At 40.5% G+C, this 26111-nt stretch overlaps 2 protein-coding genes across 4 annotated transcripts in view; both read right to left on the bottom strand.

The window, feature by feature from the left end:
• Nucleotides 1-6068, bottom strand: part of LOC139753880 (large ribosomal subunit protein mL46-like) — a 192631-nt gene extending 186563 nt beyond the window's left edge. Inside the window, exons 1-2 of the mRNA XM_071670836.1 lie at nt 5947-6068; nt 3680-3884 (exon numbers count right to left, since the gene is read on the bottom strand). Of these exons, the coding sequence (XP_071526937.1) occupies nt 3680-3884; nt 5947-6068 (327 nt within the window). The remainder of the gene's footprint in view (nt 1-3679; nt 3885-5946) is intronic.
• The window catches only part of LOC139753870 (opioid-binding protein/cell adhesion molecule homolog), an 842066-nt gene that overhangs the window by 613654 nt on the left and 202301 nt on the right, over nt 1-26111 (bottom strand). The window lies entirely within an intron of this gene.

Below are 26111 nucleotides of genomic sequence, written 5' to 3'. Positions count from 1 at the left end.
ACTATTATGGATAATGGCGCCCGTGACCATTAATGTCACCGGATTTCAGAGTCCGGATCGACTACACTTGTCGTTTGAAGGTTGTAGTCTATAAATCTCCTGTCATTCCGAGGACAGTTTTAAGGTACAATTTCTACTCCTCTTGATAGTCTCCGAGTAACATGTTCGTGTGTGTACTCGGAACATATTTCAAGAGGCGTCCAAATGCATTTCTTTTTTTTTGTATGTGTGTGTGTGTGTGTGTGTGTGTGTGTGTGTGTGTGTGTGTGAGTGTGTGTGTGTGTCCTGTGCTTGTAAGAACTGAACGAAAGAATGTCTGGAAATGATGTCTGAGCGCTTGTTATGGACTATGATTTGCTGTCTGTTTTCTCTGGTGCGGTGCTGTGTTAATCAACATAGTGTGCTTCGTGTGGTGTTGTGATGAGTACTGTATTTTTATGGGTTCTCTTATATAAGGTATTGGGAGTAGTGTATTTGTGTGTCAGGTTCCTTGTGAGTGTCGGTGTGTTATGTCGGTGTATGTCAATTTGCGATCTCTTATGGCAATTTGTGAAAATGAATGGTAGTTTGTGATACTCTGTGCTAATATGTAATACTGTCTGCTGATTTTGTGACACTGTGTGCTAATATTTGCAATGCTGTTTTGTGACTGACGCTGCTGCATAGCAGTAATGTGTAATGTGATAAAGGAAAGATTATGATACGATATTTTTGAGTATGAGTTCTCACTCTTGTTCATTCAGCCTCATTCATCCAGAATTTGACTTACATCACTGCAGAGGTGATTCATATAATCATAATAATAATTACACTCATTAAAGTATGAGGTTTTCCAAAATACCACTCTAATTACACTCATTGATAAATGAGGCGCTCCATAACACCATTCTAATTTCATTTATCAAGGTATGGAGTGTTGCAAAATACCATTCTGTTTACAGTGATTGATGTATGAGGTCGTTCATAACAATGTTCTGTCGACACTCATTAAAGAATGGAGCGTTCCATAATACCATACTAATTACACTCATTACCGTAAGGGTTGTTCCAGAACACTTCACTAATTACACTCATATATGTCAGTACAAAGCCAGTATGATCTTTTTAGTAGCAAAACTGGATTTTTTTTCTTTTTTACGCTTTGTTTTCGGTGGTGACACAAAAGCAATATTGCACACATACGAGTTCGCTATTGCCATCGTAAATTTTCACAAGCTGCCCCACTATGAGTGTTCGGTCGGGTGTCGGATTTGTAAAGTTATTTTATCTAACACTATCTTTTTTTCCATTCCTCTCACCGCTTTCTATTCTGGAGAAATCCTGTGAAAAAATAAGAAAATCTCTGTAAATGAGAGACACTGCTAACATATGTGTCGACATGACACGGTTGGTAGCCGCGAGATAGCGACATTCTGGACTGAAAATTGCCAACACTGTCGACAGACAAATAGGCCACTCATCACATGGCCAGAATCCTTATTGATTTCAACTGCTAGATCCCGTCTTCTTCTTCTTCTTCTTCTTCTTCTTCTTCTTCTCCATTTTTTCTTCTTCCCCAATATTCTCGATTATTTGTTTTGCACTTGATTCGCCGTTAGGGAAATATTCTACTACGAGAGAGAGAGAGAGAGAGAGAGAGAGAGAGAGAGAGAGAGAGAGAGAGAGAGAGAGAGAGAGAGAGAGAGAGAGAGAGAGAGAGAGAGAGAGAGAGAGAGAGAGAGAGATGAAAGACACTAATAAGTGATCTTTACTTCACTATTCTGCACTCATTTATGCTCAACTAGCAGATATAGGGAAGGCATCCCCGAAGGATAGATCATCCATTCTTCCTTAGACTGCATCTGTATATGATTCACTTATACAGATACATAGATCTCCATCACACACACACACACACACACACACACACACACACACACACACACACACACACACACACACACACATACACACACCAGACAAACTAGAGCTTCGTCAGGCTTATTGTACAGGTAAGGGAAGGGATGAGATTCTAAAGGGGTTATCTGAAACTGTATTTCTTAACTGAATCATTTCACTGCTGTAGAGTAAGGCAGAGTGTGAGAGCATCAGGGATTCCAACCGACCTATTGATGAGAGGTGCCAACTACAATATCCTTAAAGTTTAGTGATTTTTCTGTAAAAGATCAATATCAAGGAGTTAATGTCAATAAATGGGATCAAGTGAATAAAGAGGATTATGAAATAAAAAGATATCTTTAGAGGAGTGTAACAGTGGAAAGAAAACAACTCTTCATGACTGATAAGACACTGTTTTCACAGACGTGCTTGCTTGACTTCCATCAATGTTTATCTTAATAAATTCGTCGTTTATGGCTCATTATTCTGGGTTTGAGCATCTATAAGTTTCAATCAGTGGAGTGAGTTGTTATGAATATTATCTGAGCGAGGATATTCATTCCCTTTAGGCTGAAACGACAAAATCTAAAGCTAGACTTGAACCTTTAGTCAGAAATGGAGTAAGGCAAGATAAATCACCTCAGCCATAAAGTTGTAACTAGGTCGGGTGGGAGGAGGCTGGATGAAGGGGATTGTAAGGCTTTTACAATGGATGGAAAGAAAAGTCAGAGAAGAATTAAGGGATAAATCGTCTGGAATCTATCGCTGGAGAAATTATGGGCAATTACAGAGAAACGGGATAAGATGTTACAACAATCAGAGGAAGAAATTACGAAACTAAGGAATTAAGTAAAGGATGATAAAAAAAAGTGTCATGAAATTGGAGAGGATATTAAAGAATTGAGACATGTAGTGAAAGTTTACGTTGACAAAATTATATCAATCGAAGGAATTCAGAAGGAATGTAACCAGAGGAAGGAGGGGCAGTGAATGAAGTGTGCTGGAGGAAAAATATCACAAGTGTCTCGTCTTGGTGATCCTTGAGATACAACAGCATTAGGAGATCCCATGAATAGGAAACCCAGAGACTGTTGATGATAGAGGGCAGGGAACAGGCACAGATTCTGGGCCTAATGAACAGATATTTAGGTAGTGGTACTAAGACCTGGCGATGTAGAAACAAATGAATGGGAAATCATTATTTGAAGTAATGGAGAGAATAATATGCACTCTTAGGGACAAAAGAATCAGAGAAGTATATTGTTTGTTAGATGGTAGGATTGAAAATTCGCAGAGCATTAAGGATTAATGGATGTTAATAAGAACAGAGAGTTCACAGAAAACCAGACATGGAGCTAGACGAGTCAACACTGCAGTAATTGCTAACAAATGGGTTGCACCTAACCCAAGAACATTAGCGAAGCAGGAGGCACATAGTAATAAATCTATGATGAATTCTGGAGTGGATGATGACCATACTCCTGCCAAAGAGAGGTGTTTGCAAAGGAGAAAATATCGATTAATTTACTCTTCTAGGCTTTAGACAAATCAAATGCAGTTTTTGAGATTAAAAAGAATGGTAGTTGGTAGATAGTTAAGACATAACTTTACGTTCACTATTGAGTTATATCACCAGGAGGTACTGAAAAGGGTAAGAAAATTGCGGGCTAGGAGAAATTCAGTAAGGTATTCTTGAGAGGTGATAGACAGAGAGAAGAGAGAAAGAATACTAAAGACCACAGTTCGAGGACAAAAAAAAGACATCGAAACAGGTGGGATGGCTCATCAAACCCGACAGTACCTCAGAGATGTTACGAATGCTCAGTAACTGAATCATCTGATTGAAGTAAAGTTTAACAAAGCAGAAGGATAAGTAGTAGTTGGAAAAGAGCCAGAGGTTAATGACTGAATTAGGGATAACATATTTACTATTGCTGGGGTACGGGAGACAAGGGAGCAGAAGAGCACGAATGTCATTCCTGTCCTTACGACAGGAGACCGCGAGGCTGCAATGAAGAGTGTGATTTGTGCAATATTATAAAACATAATCAGTAACCAAAGGAAAACCTAAATAAACAAGTCATTATGGAACCGAGGGAGCAGGGGAGGTCACGCATAATATACCTTTTAGACATGAGAGCTATTGGCACTTCCCCACACAGAAGATCGTAACGATACTGAATCTTCAAACAAAAAGTGAAAGGAAGACTCCTTCTATGGGTAGAAAAGTATTATAGTGGAAGGGAACAAAGAACGCAGGTTGGAGGAAATGGTTTGGGCTCACTATTGGCGTGCCACAGATTCGGACTTGTACCTGAATATATTAATGTATAATACGAAGGACATGAGGGAAAAAAGGAGTGTAGAAGATTGTACGCTTATAAGCAAATTTAACAATATCAAAAGCTGGTCGGATAAGTTGTGAATGAAATTCAATCCGAATACATGCTACGTTCTGAGGATGGGACATAGTGTTGCACAGATGAACATTTGAAGAAATTAAGCCCAAATGAATCATATGTAATGTGGGTGGGACACAGTGCAAGAGGCCTCTATATGAGCATTATCTCGCAGAATATGTACGAATGTGTAGGAATCTGTGAATAAGAAGAGGGACTTGGGAATCAACTTGCACATGACCTTTCGCCAAAGGTATGCCTTAGAATTGTAAATGAGACAAACTGTCTCCTGGTAAATGGCAGGTTGGCCTTTAGGCACTTTGATAAAAAGATATTCAGCCAACTGTTCACATCTTCTATTAGGCCCAAACTAGAATATGCTTATCAATTTTGGTCACCGTATTTAAGAAAACACTCACAAAAAATATATATACATACAGTCCAGGAGAGCTGCAAAGTTGGTGCCAGAATTAAGACAGTTGAGTTACCGTGAGAGGATGAAGGCCACATATCTACTTGCTAAGGAAGAGACAAGAGTAAGGGTGACTTTATCTTTAAAGGAGTACAGTGACGACTACGATGAACAATTCTTCGAAAGATGCACAGTTAGAGGAAGAATCAAAAGCCAAAACATAAAATTAAGCAAGAAACTTGTTAGAAATGTTGTCCCGAACTTTTGTATTGTGAGAACAGTGGATGAATGGACTAAACTAAGGAAAGTGTAAATATAGACAGCATACAGAGGTTTAAAAACGTATGATTTTTTAATAAGTTCAAGAAATGAGGCCCTTTCCTCGTAGTCTGAAATATGTCCTTACAAATAAGTAATTACACACACACACACACACACACACACACACACACACACACACACACACACAAATTAAACAATAACACAATCAGAAACACCAACCATTTCATTACACACAATATGTAATTTGTCGGAATGGGTTGGGCAGTACACACACCCTCCTTCTATCTTGCTATCTTTACCAAACATACAAATTTTGGGGGAAACTCCTTGTCGTTATAGATTAATTGGATATCTCGTTAGTTTCTCCAGTTACTCTCCCAGCAGCAGCAGGTCATTAGGGAATCTAGTGATTCCTTCGTCCTGCTGGTGATGCAACTATTCTTTTTTTTTCTCTCTGTTTAGAAATGCTTTTCTTTTCTTGAATGTCTTGATAATGAGGATTAGAAAAATGTTTGCTTAGCATTTCAACCGAATTTATCATTTGATTTGAAGCTTATTGGTTTAAGATACTTTCTCCCATTATCTTTTTCTATAGCCTCACAGTTTTTCTTTATTGTATAATAATGTTCATGAGAAGGTATATGACAATTTTCCTTAACTAGACTGATACCAGGAGCATGGAAGAAGTCTTACCAGATAATGATAGAGGAAGTTAAACGATTTCTCTACGGAAGAAAAATTTTACAGAAAGACTTCACCACACTCGGGTCTAACAGAACCGATGGGGAAAACGAAAAAATAAAGAAAATAATTGCAATTTTTGAAAACATAGAAATGAACTTTGAGCTTTACCTTACTTTATTACGATATAAAGATATAGAAAACATGAATGAAAGTGGTTATTGTCAAAAAAAAAAAATATATAGATTTATATTCTTATCAACACAAGAACATAGAATTAGAGGTTTGGTTTACCAGACCACCGGCTTCATGCTGCCACACGGAGATCTTCCTGCATCCATAGTCACTTCATAATCTATAGGCTGTTTGTCTCCTCTACTCTCACTATCCAAGGCTCTATCAGACCTAAACACCATTGAAATATACAGAAGCAATACACCCGCCCTCGGCGATGTCTAAACAAGAACTGAAGGTAGAAGGAATCGCATGGTTGTCCACACATGGGAACACCGAAGAACAAATGAACTTCGAGAAACGTCAAGTCTGACAGACCCAAGGAATGTTCAAATATTTGGCCAAATCAATGTAGGTAAGCTGTTCCAAGAACATCAGGATTCAAAAACAAAAATCTTTAGACCAAAGCTTAGAGAGAAAAGGTGAGCAATTAGGTTTGATAACTTAAAGTTGCGATTAAGTCATCCTTCACACTTCTTTCTTCCATAGTAGGCAAATCTATAGTCTCTACCCTGTCACTTTCGCTCACCTTCCTTAATCCTGTTATCCTCTTTATTGTCCTTCTCTTATGCATTGATTTAATTCTTTACATAGAGACGTTTCCCAGTGGGATGACCTGCGTGATAATCTCATTAAACACCAGAATAATAAGCTTAATGAAACAAGAAAAAATTCTATTATTCACAGTTGGTTGGCAGTCGTTCTTTAGGAAAGATATAACAGTATCCTTCAGATATTCAACAGGCAACTTCCTGTTTGGATTCAACAGATCTACAGGTGCCCCTTTGGCTTTTCTTAATAGGATGGTTAGAGGAGAGGAGAAGAGGTGGAATAGGGTAAGGCATAGTTTGACATGGACGAGATTATCGATGTGGGTACAGGTGTATGGTGTATGTTTTTTTAATGCACTTTGGTCATGACCTGGAAGCAGGTTTTCATATACCTCTGGCAGACTGAAAGTGTATATGTATTAGAGTTATATCTAGGCTCTTTATTTTTTTCATCCACTAAGCTAAAGTAGCATTTTTCGTTTTGTGCATTTTCTGGATAAGTGGAGCTTCCCTGAGTGCTCTGAGGCTTCCAGGGAACTAAGAGTGTTACATGTTTGTGCTGTTGTCGAGATCTTGGATTGGCCTGTAATTAGTATCATAGTTAACTTCAAATCACTTCTATACTTTTTAGGTTGATAATTTTAGGTATGAAGTATCTGGTTTAATCCTTATCTTTTTTGTCTATTTGATCTCCCTCTTTCTCTCTCTCAGTAATTCTTTTTTCACCCACAATCGTCCAATCTAACTATCTATCTGTCTATCAAGTTATCGACTTGTCTATCTATCTATCTATCTATCGATCTATCTATCTATCTACCTACCTATCTATCTATCTATATATCCAACTAGATATTCACCTGAATATGGTTACATTTCTCATTCTCCCTGGGACCTGGCTGGACTCACCGGTAACCATCTACGTCACTAAAATTGCAGTAATGTTTTATGCAACAACAGCAGCAACAGCAGCAGCCTCCACCGCAGCTGCCGCAGCCGCAAGGGCATTAGCGAGTCTAATTCCCACAACCTCAGGCCGGTGTTAGGGCCAGAACTGCTCGTGTTGCCTCCCTATTACTGTATGACATGTGAAACACATTGTGCTGTGGTATATCAGTGCGGATATGTTTTCTACTTCCCACTGGGATATGCGTAATACTTTGCGTTTGTGGTGTATTCAGTTCATTATTCTTGCATAATCATGGATTATACTTGCAATATGTTGATATATAATATGTCCGAGACCTTTACACTAACGCGCATTACCTGTTTTTGAATTAGCTATTCAAAAATTCATATGAAAGTTATAGTTGTATATATAGCCTCTCGTAACTCCAGGGAATATATATATATATATATATATATATATATATATATATATATATATATATATATATATATATATATATACATATACGAACAAAGTGCATAGGAACGCGCACCTCCATAGAACATACAAATCTCCAACAGCAAGGATCGAACCCGGGACCCCTGTGCTGCAGGCGGTAATGCCTGTGGCACAGGGGTCCCGGGTTCGATCCTGGCTGTTGGATGTTTGTATGTTATATATATATATATATATATATATATATATATATATATATATATATATACTTTTTTTTTTTTTTTGTCGTTGTCTCCCGCGTTTGCGAGGTAGCGCAAGGAAACAGACGAAAGAAATGGCCCCACCCCCCCCCCCCCATACACATGTATATACATACGTCCACACACGCAAAATATACATACCTACACAGCTTTCCATGGTTTACCCCAGACGCTTCACATGCCCCGATTCAATCCACTGACAGCACGTCAACCCCGGTATACCACATCGCTCCAATTCACTCTTTTCCTTGCCCTCCTTTCACCCTCCTGCATGTTCAGGCCCCGATCACACAAAATCTTTTTCACTCCATCTTTCCACCTCCAATTTGGTCTCCCTCTTCTCCTCGTTCCCTCCACCTCCGACACATATATCCTCTTGGTCAATCTTTCCTCACTCATTCTCTCCATGTGCCCAAACCATTTCAAAACACCCTCTTCTGCTCTCTCAACCACGCTCTTTTTATTTCCACACATCTCTCTTACCCTTACGTTACTTACTCGATCAAACCACCTCACACCACATATTGTCCTCAAACATCTCATTTCCAGCACATCCATCCTCCTGCGCACAACTCTATCCATAGCCCACGCCTCGCAACCATACAACATTGTTGGAACCACTATTCCTTCAAACATACCCATTTTTGCTTTCCGAGATAATGTTCTCGACTTCCACACATTCTTCAAGGTCCCCAGGATTTTCGCCCCCTCCCCCACCCTATGATCCACTTCCGCTTCCATGGTTCCATCAGCTGCCAGATCCACTCCCAGATATCTAAAACATTTCACTTCCTCCAGTTTTTCTCCATTCAAACTCACCTCCCAATTGACTTGACCCTCAACCCTACTGTACCTAATAACCTTGCTCTTATTCACATTTACTCTTAACTTTCTTCTTTCACACACTTTACTAAACTCAGTCACCAGCTTCTGCAGTTTCTCACATGAATCAGTCATGTAACTCAGTCATATATTCTTTACGCTGCCTCGCTCACGCAGGAAATGGCGAGCATGTATGAAATATATATATATATATATACATATATATATTCTGTTTCCCATTTTAGAAAGTTAATACAAGGAGGGGAGGATTTCTGGCCCCCCGCTCCCGTCCCCTCTAGTCGCTTTCTACGACACGCGAGGAATACGTGGGAAGTATTCTTTCACCCCTATCCCCAGGGATAATATACATATATATATACATATACCCATACACACACATACACACACATACGCACATATACACACACATACATATATATATACATATGAGAAATGTAAGAAACAATTTAGAAAACTGAAACTTCTAGCTTGAAATGAATGAAAAAAAAGAATGTCACATAATGGTTCAACCTCTGGCTATGGAAAAAAGGAAATGTATAATTTATTTACACAAACGACAATAGCAGTTCTCATCAATTTAACCACTGTATCAATAAGCTTCAATGTCTAAGAATAAGAGAATAAGAGCAAGGTTATCAGGTACAGTAGGGTTGAGGGTCAAGTCAATTGGGAGGTGAGTTTGAATGGAGAAAAACTGGAGGAAGTGAAATGTTTTAGATATCTGGGAGTGGATCTGGCAGCTGATGGAACCATGGAAGCGGAAGTGGATCATAGGGTGGGGGAGGGGGCGAAAATCCTGGGGACCTTGAAGAATGTGTGGAAGTCGAGAACATTATCTCGGAAAGCAAAAATGGGTATGTTTGAAGGAATAGTGGTTCCAACAATGTTGTATGGTTGCGAGGCGTGGGCTATGGATAGAGTTGTGCGCAGGAGGATGGATGTGCTGGAAATGAGATGTCTGAGGACAATGTGTGGTGTGAGGTGGTTTGATCGAGTGAGTAACGTAAGGGTAAGAGAGATGTGTGGAAATAAAAAGAGCGTGGTTGAGAGAGCAGAAGAGGGTGTTTTGAAGTGGTTTGGGCACATGGAGAGGATGAGTGAGGAAAGATTGACCAAGAGGATATATGTGTCGGAGGTGGAGGGAACAAGGAGAAGAGGGAGACCAAATTGGAGGTGGAAAGATGGAGTGAAAAAGATTTTGTGTGATCGGGGCCTGAACATGCAGGAGGGTGAAAGGAGGGCAAGGAATAGAGTGAATTGGAGCGATGTGGTATACCGGGGTTGACGTGCTGTCAGTGGATTGAAGCAGGGCATGTGAAGCGTCTGGGGTAAACCATGGAAAGCTGTGTAGGTATGTATATTTGCGTGTGAGGACGTATGTATATACATGTGTATGGGGGGGGGGTGGGCCATTTCTTTCGTCTGTTTCCTTGCGCTACCTCGCAAACGCGGGAGACAGCGACAAAGTATAATAATAATAATAATAAACATTATATATATATATATATATATATATATATATATATATATATATATATATATATATATATATATATATATATATATATATATATATATATATATATATATATTCCTATGAGTCCACGGGGAAATTGGAACACGAAAAGTTCCCAAGTGCACTTTCGTGTAATAATCACATCATAAGGGGAGACACAAGAGAGAATTTTGGACAATCACATGTTTACCAAATGGTGTCCTAGCTTCGTCTCTTCGATGTATATCAACTGACTGTTATATTTCTCTCTTGTGTCTCCCTTGATGATGTGATTATTCACGAAAGTGCACTTGGGAACTTTTCGTGTTTCATTTTCCCCGTGGACTCATAGGAATATCTTGATCACGCGCAAAATTGTGATCCTTTCCAATATATATATATATATATATATATATATATATATATATATATATATATATATAACTTTCTAAGAAGGGAAACAGAAGAAGGAGTCATGTGGGGTGTGCTCATCCTCCTCGAAGGCTCAGATTGGGGTGTCTACATGTGTGTGGATGTAACCAAGATGAGAAAAAAGGAGAGATAGGTAGTATGTTTGAGGAAAGGAACCTGGATATTTTGGTTCTGAGTGAAACGGAGCTCAAGGATAAATGGGAAGAGTGGTTTGGTTATGTCTTGGGAGTAAAATCAGGGGTTGGTGAGAGGACAAGAGCAAAGGAAGGAGTAGCACATCTCCTGAAACATGAGTTGTGGTAGTATGTGAAAGAGTGTAAGAATGTAAGCACTAGATTGATACGGATAAAACCTAAAGTGGATGGGGAAAGATTAGTGATTATTGGTGCCTATGCACCTGGTCATGAAACGAAAGATCATGAGAGGCATTTGTTTGGGAGCAGCTGAGTAAGTGTGTTAGCAGCTTTGATGCACGAGACCGGATTATAGTTATGGGTGATTTGAATGCAAAGGTGAGTAATGTGGCAGTTGAGGGTATGATTGGTGTACATGGTGTGTTCAGTGTTGTAAATGGAAATGGGGAAGAGCTTGTAGATTTGTGTGCTGAAAAAGGACTGGTGATTGGGAATACCTGGTTTAAGAAGAGAGATATACATAAGTGTACTTATGTAAGTAGGAGACACGGCCAGAGAGCGCTATTGGATTCCGTGTTAATTGATAGGTGCGTGAAAGAGAGTCTTTTTGATGTTAATGTGCTAGAGGCGAAGGTGAAGATTTGTAAAGGTTTTCAGAAAAGAAGAGAGAATGTTGTGAAGAGAGTGATGACAGTAAGTGAGCTTGGAAAGGAGAGTTGTGTGAGGAAGTACCAGGAGAGACTGAGTGCAGAATGGAAGAAGGTGAGAGCAAATGACATAAGGGGAGTGGAGGAGGAGTGGGAGGTATTTAGGGAAGCAGTGATGGCTTGCACAAGAGATGCCTGTGGCATGAGAAAGGTGGGAGGTGGGGAGATTAGATAAAGTAGTGAGTGGTGGGATAAAGAAGTGTAAGATAGTTAGTAAAAGAGAAGAGAGAGGAGTATGGACGATTTTTGCAGGGAAGTAGTGCGAATAGTTGAGAGATGTATAAAATAAAGAGCCAGGAGGTCAACAGAAAGGTGCAAGAGGTGGAAAAGAGGGCAAATGAGAGTTGGGGTGACAGAGTATCATAGAATTTTAGGAAGAATTAAAATATGTTTAGGAAAGAGGTAAATAAAGTGCGTAAGATAAGAGAACAAATGGGAACAACGGTCAAGGGGACTAATGGGGAGGTAATGAATAGTGGTAAATGAGAAGGAGTCGGAGTGAGTATTTTGAAAGTTTGTTGAATTGGTTTGATGAGAGAGTGGCGGATATAGGGTGTTTTGGTTGAGGTGGTGTACAAACTGAGAGGTTCAGGGAAAATGGTTTGGTAAACAGAGAAAAAGCAGTGAAAGTGTTGCGGAAGATGAAAGATGGTGTTGCAGTGGAATTTATCAAAAAAGGGAGTGACTGTTGTTGGCTGGTTTTTAAGCATATTCATTGTATGTATGGCTTATGGTGAAGTGCCTGAGAATTGGCGGAATACATGCATAGTGCCATTGTAGAAAGGCAAAGGGGATAAAGGTGAGTGTTCAAATTACAGAGGTTTAAGTTTGTTGAGTATTCCTGGGAAATTATATGGGAGGGTTTTCATTGAGAGGGTGAAGGCATGTATGGAGCATCAGATTGGGGAAGAGCAGTGTGGTTTCAGAAGTGGTAGAGGTTGTGTGGATCAGGTGTTTCCTTTGAAGAATGATGTGAGAAATACTTCGAAAAACAGTTGGATTTGTACGTAGCATTTATGGATCTGAAGAGGCCATATGATAGAGTTGATAAAGATGATCTGTGGAAGATAAAAAGAGTATATGGTGTGGGAGGCACACCACCTCGACCAAAACACCCTATATCTGCCACTCTATCAACAAACACATTCAACAAACCTTCAAAATACTCACTCCATCTCTTTCTCACATCACCACTACTTGTTATCACCTCCCCATTTGCGCCCTTCACTGAAGTTCCCATTTGCTCCCTTGTCTTACGCACTTTATGTAGGTTTGCAGCAGGGGTGTGTGATGTATCCATGGTTGTTTAATTTGTTTATGGATGGGGTTGTTAGGGAGGTGAATGCAAGAGTTTTGGAAAGAGGGGCAAGTATGAAGTCTGTTGGGGATGAGAGATCATGGGAAGTGAGTCAGTTGTTGTTCGCTGATGATACAGCGCTGGTGGCTGATTCATGTGAGAAACTGCAGAAGCTGGTGAATGAGTTTGGTAAAGTGTGTGAAAGAAGAAAGTTAAGAGTAAATGTGAATAAGAGCAAGGTCATTAGGTACAGTAGGGTTGAGGGTCAAGTCAATTGGGAGGTGAGTTTGAATGGAGAAAAACTGGAGGAAGTAAAGTGTTTTAGATATCTGGGAGTGGATCTGGCAGTGGATGGAACCATGGAAGCGGAAGTGGATCATAGGGTGGGGGAGGGGGCGAAAATTCTGGGAGCCTTGAAGAATGTGTGGAAGTCGAGAACATTATCTCGGAAAGCAAAAATGGGTATGTTTGAAGGAATAGTGGTTCCAACAATGCTGTGTGGTTGCGAGGCGTGGGCTATGGATAGAGTTGTGCGCAGGAGGATGGATGTGCTGGAAATGAGATGTTTGAGGACAATGTGTGGTGTGAAGTGGTTTGATCGAGTAAGTAACGTAAGGGTAAGAGAGATGTGTGGAAATATAAAGAGCGTGGTTGAGAGAGCAGAAGAGGGTGTTTTGAAATGGTTTGGGCACATGGAGAGAATGAGTGAGGAAATATTGACCAAGAGGATATATGTGTCGGAGGTGGAGGGAACGAGGAGAAGTGGGAGACCAAATTGGAGGTGGAAAGATGGAGTGAAAAAGATTTTGTGTGATCGGGGCCTGAACATGCAGGAGGGTGAGAGGAGGGCAAGGAATAGAGTGAATTGGAGCGATGTGGTATACCGGGGTTGACGTGCTGTCAGTGGGTTGAATCAGGGCATGTGAAGCGTCTGGGGTAAACCATGGAAAGCTGTGTAGGTATGTATATTTGCGTGTGTGGACGTATGTATATACATGTGTATGGGGGTGGGTTGGGCCATTTCTTTCGTGTTTCCTTGCGCTACCTCGCAAACGCGGGAGACAGCGACAAAGCAAAAAAAAAAAAAAAAAAATATATATATATATATATATATATATATATATATATATATATGTATATATATATATATATATATATATATATATATATATATATATATATATATATATATATATATATATATATATATATATATATATATATATATATATATATATAATGAAGTGGATCCTATTAGTATCGCTGTTCCCATGTAAAATTAACTCGCAATATAAATGAACCTTTAATACAACATCTCTGATAATACGAGTAGATCCATATCAATACAACTGTACCAGTTAACATAACTGCTCCATGACTCTACCAAACTCGTAATACAACCGCATCATGATCGAACTCGGCTAATAGTGCAAATGTGGCCATAAAAATCCAGCACCCCGCGAGGGAGCAGTACTAAAAATGCAACAATACCCTATAATGAAATGTACGTACGCGGGAACTATGGAAGTTATTGAACTGTGCCATCATAATTTTTCACCGCATGATGAAGTATTGCAATCTGGTTCGTACACATTGTTACTGTTCAGATCATGATGAGGATAGTTCTCTCTCCCTCCTACTGTTTCTCCTCTTTGCCTCACATACTCTTATGAGTTGCTGACATACAGTCAACAGACACGCACACTGACTCTCCCTTCATCTCAGGCATGACTCGACGACGCTTGATTCACGATAGCAGTTCTTCCTAATGGGAAAATTCCGTCCTGGGCTCTCTCTCTCTCTCTCTCTCTCTCTCTCTCTCTCTCTCTCTCTCTCTCTCTCTCTCTCTCTCTCTCTCTCTATCTCTCTCTCTCTCTCTCTCTCTCTCTCTCTCTCTCTCTCTCTCTCTCTGTTTTTTGATGAGAGGGGACAAGAGGCTCTGACTTCGAGAATAACCGAGCTGAAAGGGAAGCAAGTTGAATAGTTCAGGAATGTCCAGGTCGTAAAGTCTGGGGTTAGTGAGAAGAAAAGGGAGAAGTAGGTGGCACTTCTGGTGAAGAAGGTATGGGACTGTGTTAAAGATTTTAAGGGGATGACTTCAGGACTAGTGTTGCTTAGAATGAAAGAAAACTGCGAGAGGTGCCCAGTGGTTTGTGCTTGTGTCGTTGAATTGCGACCCAAGTAAGATTAACGAAGAAAGGGTTTAGCTTGAAGTGTCCGGAGGATTTCAGTGACAAAATCCTTGAATTAGGCAAGAGGGACATTTTATGAAACAAAACCATAACTACCCTATATCAATCATAACATTAGAATGTTGAACTTTTGTGATGGTTTCCGTAAGATTACCTTCTGAAGGCCTTTCAAATTCATTTAGCTTTCCGAAATCTAGATACATAAAGAAATCTCCTCTTTAAGAATTCTACCATGAGGACGTGTCTATAAAATACCCTGTATACAAACTGAAAACGTTTTGTATACAACAAACAGACAAGGACCTTGAAACAATTGTAAAGCAATATGCTGTGTTGGATCTGGGCAGGAAATCCCCCTAGAGTACTGCTGGTCCTGGTTACCACAACCGTCCTATCGACAAGGATGATGCTTCCGGAATATGTGCTGGTAACTCTATTGTTGATGATAAAAAGAGAATAGAGTGTGTTTCGGGGTAACAGACTATATGAAAATCTAAGATAAAAATATCTTTTCAAATAATCATTTTTTCTGTTTTTTTTTTTTTATAACTTTTCTTTACCAGCCGTCAATATTCCTGCCAACCTTCCTGTCACTACTTACCAACCTCCCTGCCACTACCTGCCAACCTCCCTGTCACTACTTACCAACCTCCCTGCCACTACCTGCCAACCTTCCCGTCACTACTTACCAACCTCCCTGCCACTACCTGCCAACCTTCCCGTCACTACTTACCAACCTCCCTGCCACTACCTGCCAACTTTCTTACCACTTTTTTCCCTCCTCCCTGCCACTACCTGCCAACTTTCTTACCACTCTTTTCCCTCCTCCCTGCCACTACCTGCCAACCTTCTTACCACTCATTTCCCTCCTCCCTGCCACTGTCTGCCAATCATCCTAACACTACCTGCCAACCTTCCTTGCACTGTCTCCCAGTCTTACAGCTTGCCAATAATCCCACCATCGTCTGTCAGCTATCCAACTATCCTCCCAACGCCTGCCAACCCTCTTGTCACAATCTGCCAACCTTTCTGCTGCTTCCTGCCAACCTTCCAGCCAGTCTGCCAACCTTCCTATCACTACATGCCAACGTTCCTCCCACTCACTGCCAACCCTCCTGCCACTGACTGCCAGCCATCCTGCCATTACCTGGCGACCTGCCAGGGATACAGAGGATGAGGTGGTCAGAGAGAGAATGTTTATCGTCTCAGGAAGAGGAGCAGCATCGTTAACCGCTGAGCCCATGGAGGTCGAGCACAGGACTTACTTTGGTTAGTCAACATTTCTTAACTAGATTTGAAAACTGGTTACCTTCTGTCCATCTTATAATGAGAACACTTGTAAAATGTCTCCTTGTTTCGTTTAAATTTCCCTACTTCTTTCACTCTAGATTATAAATCAATTTTCGTTTACTCTCTTGATTAACCATAATGTTTTAGTGTTTCGTCTGTCCTATGATAAATGCGTAACATTTCTAGGACGTTCAACACCGAGGAAAGCCATTTTAAGCATTTAGGAAAAAAAATAAAAAACTTTTCCAATACAGAGTCCGAATTGTTTAGCGATTCCCTCCCCAGTCAATTCAAATTTCCGATATATTCCTTAAAAGTTATCTCTTAAGCAGGAGAAAAATATATTTCCTTAAAGAAATCCATATTACGGATCTCTGATATTCTCTGTTTCTCTTAGGATTGAATACTGTCGAATATTTCTCAATCTCGTGATATTCATATTCAACTACCTGTTCTTTATCTAATTAATATAAATCTTCTGACGGATACTAATTCATTTCTGTTACTTTACGTAGCAGTGAAATTACTTTACAGCCTTTACAGAGCATGCAGAACCGCATAGACAAGACGATTTTCCATAATAACCAAGAGATCAATATTAATCTTTTCTTCATACCGCCGTATATAACTCCGGATCGATTAAGACAAATTTGGACACTTCGATGTATTTATGGCTTCAGACGTCCCCCGTGGCTTTAGTCAATGATGTATATTCCCTCCCGCAAGGAGGATTTCATGCCAATATCACATAGCCATGCGCGTTAATGCCATCTATTTATCTTCCTGCTATGTTCTGTTGCATGAAGGCCTTGTCAGTATTACTTTCTGTTGCCTTATGAACAGTACTGCCACTAGATGTCTCCATATCCCAACGATAGACATCTTACCTGTTCTAAGGCTCCCCATGAATAATACGTGAGGTGAACTAAAATATCCTTTAATTACTGTGGAATTATAAGATTTACCACCAGTAATATTCACGTGCCAAGAGCTGCAAGGCGTCACTCAGTCACTGGTGCTGCCAAAATGTTGATTAACTCATGTTAACCTTTGTGAAGGATAAGAATCTTCAGAAAGTCAGTCAATGCCGCCGTGTTTAAAGGCCATGCCGTAATTACTGAGAGACCATTCAACAACATGAACTTTAGCAGTAAGTTCCAAAAACGTCTGGACCCAATTATAACTCTCATGGTATCATAGATCTAGAGGTATCGAACGTGGGTCTTTACATTGCTGAACCTATTTTGTCGCCTTTTACTCCATGGTGCCGTGTGTATGTCTGTGCATGATGAACACCATATCATGGTGTCCTGAGATGCATATCTTAGTTCATGATCACCACCATCTCATGGTCTCCTGTGTTGTACATCTTATTCCATGATCATCATCTTATGGTTTCCCAGAGTATACATCTTAATCCATGAGACATTTGACTTCTGGTGTTCTAGGATACAACACCCTAGCTCATGACTACCAACTACTACCCACTTAGTTTGTCAATGTCCGAATGAATTCATTCTCTCTCTCTCTCTCTCTCTCTCTCTCTCTCTCTCTCTCTCTCTCTCTCTCTCTCTCTCTCTCTCTCTCTCTCTCATACCGACGGCGAGCCATGAGCACACACACTCCTGTAGTGCTGGGAACACTGAAGTCGAGACTTTACATCGAAACTGATGGGTCGAAGCAACAATTCTTGCCACAGTTACAGACAACAAGTACGAACAAACTTGAATCTATCAAATGGTAGAGCATACGTGTCCGTAATCTTATTCACCATTATCTTAGTTTTCTATACGAAGATTGAGCTCTAGAGAGATATTGCATCGAATTCAGACAGTTAGTATACTGAAAAGAATATTGTACAATAAGTACGTCTACAACACTTCAAACAAAGAACATTTATAGGCAGTATCCTCCCTAACCTGAACCTTCTGAGGTCAAAGTGACCTCACTAATAGTGTTCAGTGTTATCACTATACAAAGGTGGACGCTACTGAAGGATGTTAATGCGATCTTGCTGGTTACCACTCCTACATATCAGTGATATGTAACGGGAAAATACTAATGCTTTGTATACATGTATAAGTGTGCGATGAGTGATATTGTTGAGCGATTCAGCTGTCCGGTGTGATGTAGAGTTGACCTAGTTGCATTACTATGATGTCCTGCTCTTTCCCTGTGAAGTATATCCAACATCATTGATCCTCTCCACACACATGCTATTGATCTCTTCCCTTTGCCTATCTAGTACATGTCATCTCTCTATCAAGTTCTGTCTCTCCAAATCCAACAATATCCAGTGCATTTTTGTTTTTTCTGATACGGTCCTTGAGCCCCAGTTCTTTTACCATGCACTACAGATACATATTCATTTGTAAACATAACTTTCAGGCTGACATTTCTATCACGTTCATGAGCTCTCAACACTACCGCTGGGGCTGTTCTATCCTCTTGCCTCATTTGATGCTTCCCGTTATTTGTCTTGACGTTGTTCTCTCTCTCTCTCTCTCTCTCTCTCTCTCTCTCTCTCTCTCTCTCTCTCTCTCTCTCTCTCTCTCTCTCTCTCTCTCTCTCTCTCTCTCTCGGCTCTCAGCTCACAAATCATACAGTCTCTCCATCTCTTACGAAACTAAAGACGTAACTCGCCTCTAATAAAGATCCAACTGAATTCATCTTTGACTTAACTTTCATCGCCTCGCTCAGTGCCTCCTACGTTACACGACTCTCACTGAAATGCAACCATCGCTAACTGCACTCCTGTCCATCAATTCTCTCATCTTGGATATTCAAAAACTTCGTCTGGCATGTTTGTAGCCTGCAGGAGTCTTTTGAACAACATTCCATCATACCTCATCCTGTACTCTTCATCTGGAATATGGTCATCTTCCAGCCCTAAACCCACTAATGATTTTCGTCTACTGACTTCCTGCTTTACTAATCTACTTAGTTTCTGGACTAAATACAACAGTGGTAAACTCGTCAGCCTACTTGGTTCTGGTGGCCTCTAATTTAACTTTTTTTTTACCAAGCTTTGATACTCTGTACTCCGTTCTTTTTTATCCTTGCACCCACTGGTCCAAAATTACCCCTAATTATCCCTAATTATTCCGTGTGTGTGTGTGTGTGTGTGTGTGTGTGTGTGTGTGTGTGTGTGTGTGTGTGTGTGTGTGTGTGTGTGTGTGTGTGTGTGTGTGTGTGTGTGTGTGTGTGTGTGTGTGTATGTTTTAATATGATTGGAATCTATCATTACATCTGGGTGTCAAGAGGAAAGAGACATATGCTCGCGTTGCCCAGTCTCGTAACGCGTTATATTCACCATGTCTTAACCTTATTCAAACACACGTATACACACCCTAGTTAAACCCAGGTGTGTGTGTGTGTGTGTGTGTGTGTGTGTGTGTGTGTGTGTGTGTGTGTGTGTGTGTGGCCTTTACCTCTGCCCCATAATTCACCTGTCTAGATCGGAGTAATTAGCTCTAATGCACGGTCTCTCTTTTCCTACCACAGATTATAGCATTAAAAGCTCTTTATATGGAAAACGTAATGTTATGGTAAATGTTCATTAGGTTCATGGGCCTTTGTGTTACGCATCATGAGTATGGAGGATTTAGGGGTCTTGAATATAGCTATCGACAAGACAAGAGGTAGTTAACTATACCTCTAAATATTACCATATACAAAATGGAGATTCATTATCAGACGCTTTAAAAAGCTCTGCCCCTAAAATATCGCCACTTCCATATTACTTGAGGTTTACCCTAAAATTACGCTACTGCCGAATACTAATAACCTTACCCAAGAATACTGTCTCTCCCTAATATCAATAATATTACCCCTGAATATCGACACTGCTAAATACTAAGAGTAATACACTAAAACATAAAAAAAAATTCTAAATGCTAAAATTTTGCTAGATATAGCTAAACAGTTTAAATGTTGATAGAATTTCATTAAGGTTAAATCGAGTAACTACCAAAGGAAAAGGATTTTATACAAAACGTCTTTGTTTGCTGAGGGTCAAAAGGGCATCAAGTAGCATGATGGGACGGGTACGTTCTTCATCATGCAGCCAGTGCATGCAGCCAGGTTAAGAAGCCCTTCACTCCAAATACCGTATGGCACACAAGGGGAGGGAGAGAGGTCCGGTGACCTGGCTGCTCCCTGCCAGCTCGGCATTTTCGCATTTATCTCTCGGGGTCAGATGGAGGGCTGCAATACCAGGTCTGCAAATGTATGTCGTATTTCCATTGGAGGTTCAGAGGGAGAGGTTAAAAAAAAAAAGAAAAAAAAAAGCAATGTCGGCTATCGGCGGAAGGGGGGGGAAGTAGTGGAGAGAGAGAGAGAGAGAGAGAGAGAGAGAGAGAGAGAGAGAGAGAGAGAGAGAGAGAGAGAGAGAGAGAGAGCTTGGGTGTTGCTTGTGTCTCTTTACTGGCAATATGGAAATGCGTGCTGCTGCTGCTGCTGTGAGCTACCCTATCGCCAAAAGGTTTTCTGTTTTCGCAACAGAAATGGTTCTCAGAGAAGAGGGTCGTGAGAAAGTAGATACTCTCCCTTCATGAAGTTGACCCTTATCACTACACACAACAGCAAAATTAATGTAACCCACTCACGCGATCACTAAGCTATGAAAATTGGAAATGACTGGATAACAAGATAATATTCGTGTAGACCTTCGTGGTGTAGTGGTTAGCCCTGCTGACCGTGACGCAGTGACGCATACACGGGTCACGGGTCCCGGAGTTAAGCCAGCATGTTCGTGGTCCGTGTTGTTGAAAGATCACGGAAGTGCACGTGATGTATATGAAAGTAATAACACATAGTATATAAAAAAGATTCACCTTAACCTCCACCTCACGTCATCCAAGGGCGTATCTTTCGAGGCCACTTCTCGACCTCATTGAGAAAAAAAAAGTAATATTCTCAATTGCAAAATTGCTTATTGCAAATATTTATTTTCATGGTTTCAAGGAATCGAGTGCGTGACATTTCTCCTTTTTTCATATTATTAATGCCTCTCAATAATGCCAGTATCAGCAACTGAACTACTGTTAATTTATCTTCATCATAAACACCCAGTGATACTGACTTGCTTTACGCCCTGCTTCCTGGGATATTTCCTTCATACATAATATATACAGATTCTCTCTCACCCAACGAAATACGTTCTTTGTCATCCGTTGCCTCCTGGTTCCGTGCCTCTACCACAGCCTCATGGACCACCCTAGCCATCCATTCTTTGTGGCAATACTCCGGGTGCCTGCCTGTGGCAACCTGCTTTACTGCCATGCATCACACAAACCGACTATTCTCTATCCAGCCAAAGTTACTGCCTCTCTTGTTCTGCTCTGCTCTCATGCATTTTGCAAAATAAGCAACATTCATACCCGCTAATTTCTCACCTTTGTTCCTCTGTTTTTCTGTCATATGTCACAATATTCCCTCCTTTTTTTCGCTTCCTTCTTTTTTCCTTTAAAAGCAATTGTGATACTCGGTGCTCTTTGTGTTCATTATCCTCGCGTCACACGAACGCGAGCTTGCCAACTGGAATTACTGTAGTTTAATGAGGTGCTTTGAAAAAGTCTTCGTGTAGCAAGTATTACACAACAACAGAACCCTTCAACTGCACGATACACAACCCTGAAACTGATCATTGTGGCCTTACACCTCAAAAGTATTATTAACTTAAGGGATGGAAATAGATACTGTGACACACTAAGCCATAGAAATATTGAGAAGCTATGAGATAGAAATCAATACCATGACACTGTAAAATCTAGAAAGATATTGACAGATGAAGAGATGAAAATCAAAAGTGTGAGCAGTAAACCCCAAGAATAGTGAGAGGTTACGAAACAGCAATCAATCTAGTGAGAAAATAAAACCCCTGAAATACGAAATGGCCATGAGACAGAAACCTAATTTCATCTCAAAATAAGCCCTACAAGATATTGAGAGTTCTTGAGACAGAAACCGTAATTGTGACATAATAAACCATAGATATTCTGTGACGTCAGGAAACAGAAGACTACTCTAGTGGGCGTCTGGTGTCGCGAGGCTGCGACGTTATGTAGTGTGTTTCATAATACTCAGCCAAGACACAGAAAGGGAAATCAGCCTCATTGGCTATGAGGGTATCACCCAGGTAAACCAGTGTCGTGATTTAATCAACTCCTCACTTACTATGAGGCCGGGCTGGCAGAGAGTAGATTCATTATATATACAGCGTGTGGCTTCGACAGAGTAATCCCACTTCCTGAGGTACTGGGTGACAAAATATACTCAGTATTTATAGCGAGATTACGACACAGTCAATCCTTCATCTTCCATTAAACGATGGCGACATCATCTCATATTCGATGAGGTCGCGACATCATAAATCCCCACGTACTATGCGGTTAAACGAAGCAAAATCATCTCGTCATATTTTGTGAGGTTGCGACATCATAAATCCCCTCATGATTTGAGGTTAAACCACGGCAAAATCATAACGTCATATTCCCTAAGGTTGAGACATCATCAATCCCCACGTGCTGTGAGGTTACCTACCGCTCCATGATATACGTATTTCACGTGAGGTTCCGACACTCTAATCAACGTTTGTCCTGTGAGCTCACGTCAATCAGTATTATGAACTTCGATGAGTGGGCGAGCCCTCTGAAGTTATAGACTTCCTGCGTCGTCAGCTCCAGGGAACTCAGGATTTTTTGAGGTAACTTTCCACTGCTGTAGAGTTTTACTGTTGAGCAGAAGAGAAGTGGAGGGAGTCTGAGCTTGTGAGACGATCGAACCCCTAGCTATCATGGCCTGACTCTGTTTCAAAAGCAGAGAACTCTCGTTTGAGAGAGAGAGAGAGAGAGAGAGAGAGAGAGAGAGAGAGAGAGAGAGAGAGAGAGAGAGAGAGAGAGAGAGAGAGAGAGAGAGAGAGAGAGAGAGAGAGAGAGAGAGAGAGAGAGAGAGAGAGAGAGAGATGCAAAGGTTTGCTGAATGTGTTAGATGATAGAGTGGCAGATATATGGTGTTTAGGTCGAAGTGGTGTGCGAAGTGAGGAAGTTAGGGAGAATGATTTGGTAAACAGAGAAGAGATAGTAAAAGCTTTGCAGAAGATGAAAGCCGGCAAGGCAGCGGGTTAGGATGGTATTGCAGTAGAATTTAACAAAAAAGGGGGTTACTGTCTTGTTCACTGGTTGGTAAGGATATCTAATGTATATATGACTCATAGTGAGGTGCCTGAGAATTGGCGGAATGAATGCATAGTGCCATTGTACAAAGGCAAAAGGGATAACGGTTAGTGCTCAAATTACAGAGGTATAAGTTTGTTGAGTATTCCTGGGAAATTATATTGAAGGGTATTAATTGAGAGGGTGAAAACATGTACAGAGCATCAGATTGGGGAAGAATAGTATGGTTTCAGAAGTGGCAGAGGATGTGTGGATCAGGTGTTTGTTTTGAAGAATACATGTGAGAAATACTTAGAAAAGCAAATGCATTTGCATGTAGCACTTATGGATCTGGAGAAGGGATATGATAGACTTGATAGAGAAGCTCTGTGGAAGGTATTAAGGATATATGGTGCGGGAGGCAAGTTGTTAGAAGTAGTGAAAAGTAGTTATCAAGGATGTAAGGCATGTTCACGTGTAGGAAGAGAGGAAGATGATCGGTTCTCAGTGAATGTAAGTTTGCGGCAGAGGTGTTTGATGTCTCCATGGGTGTTTGATTTGTTTATGGTTGGGGTTGTTAGTGAGGTGAATGCAAGAGTTTTGGAAAGAGGGTCAAGTATGCAGTCTGTTGTGCATAAGAGAGCTTGGGAAGTGAGTCAGTTGTTGTTCGCTGATGATACAGCGCTGGTCGCTGATTCGTGTGAGAAACTGCAGAACCTGGTGACTGAGTTTGGTGAAGTGTGTGAAAGAAGAAAGCTGAGAGTAAATGTGAATAAAAGCAAGGTTATTAGGCACAGTAGGGTTGAGGGACAAGTCAATTGGGAGGTAAGTTTGAATGGAGAAAAACTGGAGGAAGTGAAGTGTTTTAGATATCTGGGAGTGGATTTCGCAGCGGATGGAACCATGGAAGCGGAAGTGAATCAAAGAGTGGGGGAGGGGGCAAAAGTTCTGGGAGCGTTGAAGAATGTGTGAAAGTCGAGAACATTATCTCGGAAAGCAAAAATGGGTATGTTTGAAGGAATAGTGGTTCCAACAATGTTATATGGTTGCTAGGCGTGGGCTATAGATAGAGTTGTACGGAGGAGGGTGGATGTGCTGGAAATGAGATGTTTGAGGACAATATGTGGTGAGTAGTGGTTTGATCGAGTAAGTAATAATAGGGTAAGAGAGATGTGTGGTAATAAAAAGAGTGTGGTTGAGAGAGCAGAAGAGGGTGTTATGAAATGGTTTGGTCAAATGGAGAGAGTCAGTGAGGAAAGATTGACCAAGAGCATATATGTGTCAGAGGTAGAGGGAACGAGGAGACGTGGGAGACCAAATTTTAGGTGGAAAGTTGGAGTGAAAAAGATTTTGAGTGATCGGGGCCTGAACATGCAAGAGGGTGAAAGGCGTGCAAGGAATAGAGTGATTTGGAACGATGTGGTAAACCGGGGTCGACGTGCTGTCAATGGATTGAACCAGGGCATGTGAAGCGCCTGGGGTAAACCATAGAAAGTTCTGTGCGGCCTGGATGTGGAAAGGGAGCTGTGGTTTCGGTGCATTATTACATGACAGTTAGAGACTGACTGTGAACGAATGGGGCCTTTCTTGTCTTTTCCTAGCGCTACCTGGCACATATGAGGGGGGGAGGGGGTTGTTATTCCATGTGTGGCGGGGTGGCGATAGGAATAAATAAAGGCAGACTGTATGAATTATGTACATGAGCATATATGTATATGTCTGTGTGTGTATATATATATGTGTACATTGAGATGTATAGGTATGTATATTTGCTTGTGTGGACGTGTATGTATATACATGTGTATGTGGGTGAGTTGGGCCATTCTTTCGTCTGTTTCCTTGCGCAGCCTCTCTAAGGCGGGAGACAGCGACAAAGCAAAATATTAATACAAATAATAATAATAATGATAAGCAAATAATATATATATATTATATATATATATATATATATATATATATATATATATATATATATATATATATATATATATATATATATATATATATATATATATATATATATATATATATATATATATATATATATATATATATATATATATATATATATATATATATATATATATATATGTTAATGTGCTGAGAGGTGCAACTGGAGGGATGTCTGATCATTATCTTGTGGAGGCTAAGGTGAAGATTTGTATGGGTTTTCAGAAAAGAAGAGTGAATGTTGGGGTGAAGAGGGTGGTGAGGGTAAGTGAGCTTGGGAAGGAGACCTATGTAAGGAAGTACCAGGAGAGACTGAGTACAGAATGGAAAAAGGTGAGAACAATGGAAGTAAGGGGAGTGGGGGAGGAATGGGATGTATTTAGGGAATCAGTGATGGATTGCGCAAAAGATGCTTGTGGCATGAGAAGAGTGGGAGGTGGGTTGATTAGAAAGGGTAGTGAGTGGTGGGATGAAGAAGTAAGAGTATTAGTGAAAGAGAAGAGAGAGGCATTTGGACGATTTTTGCAGGGAAAAAATGCAATTGAGTGGGAGATGTACAAAAGAAAGAGACAGGAGGT

Source organism: Panulirus ornatus, chromosome 15, assembly GCF_036320965.1.
Source record: "Panulirus ornatus isolate Po-2019 chromosome 15, ASM3632096v1, whole genome shotgun sequence".
Lineage (NCBI taxonomy): Eukaryota > Metazoa > Arthropoda > Malacostraca > Decapoda > Palinuridae > Panulirus > Panulirus ornatus.
The sequence above is the reverse complement of the archived record's forward strand: the minus strand, read 5'-3'. Positions and strand labels throughout refer to the sequence as shown.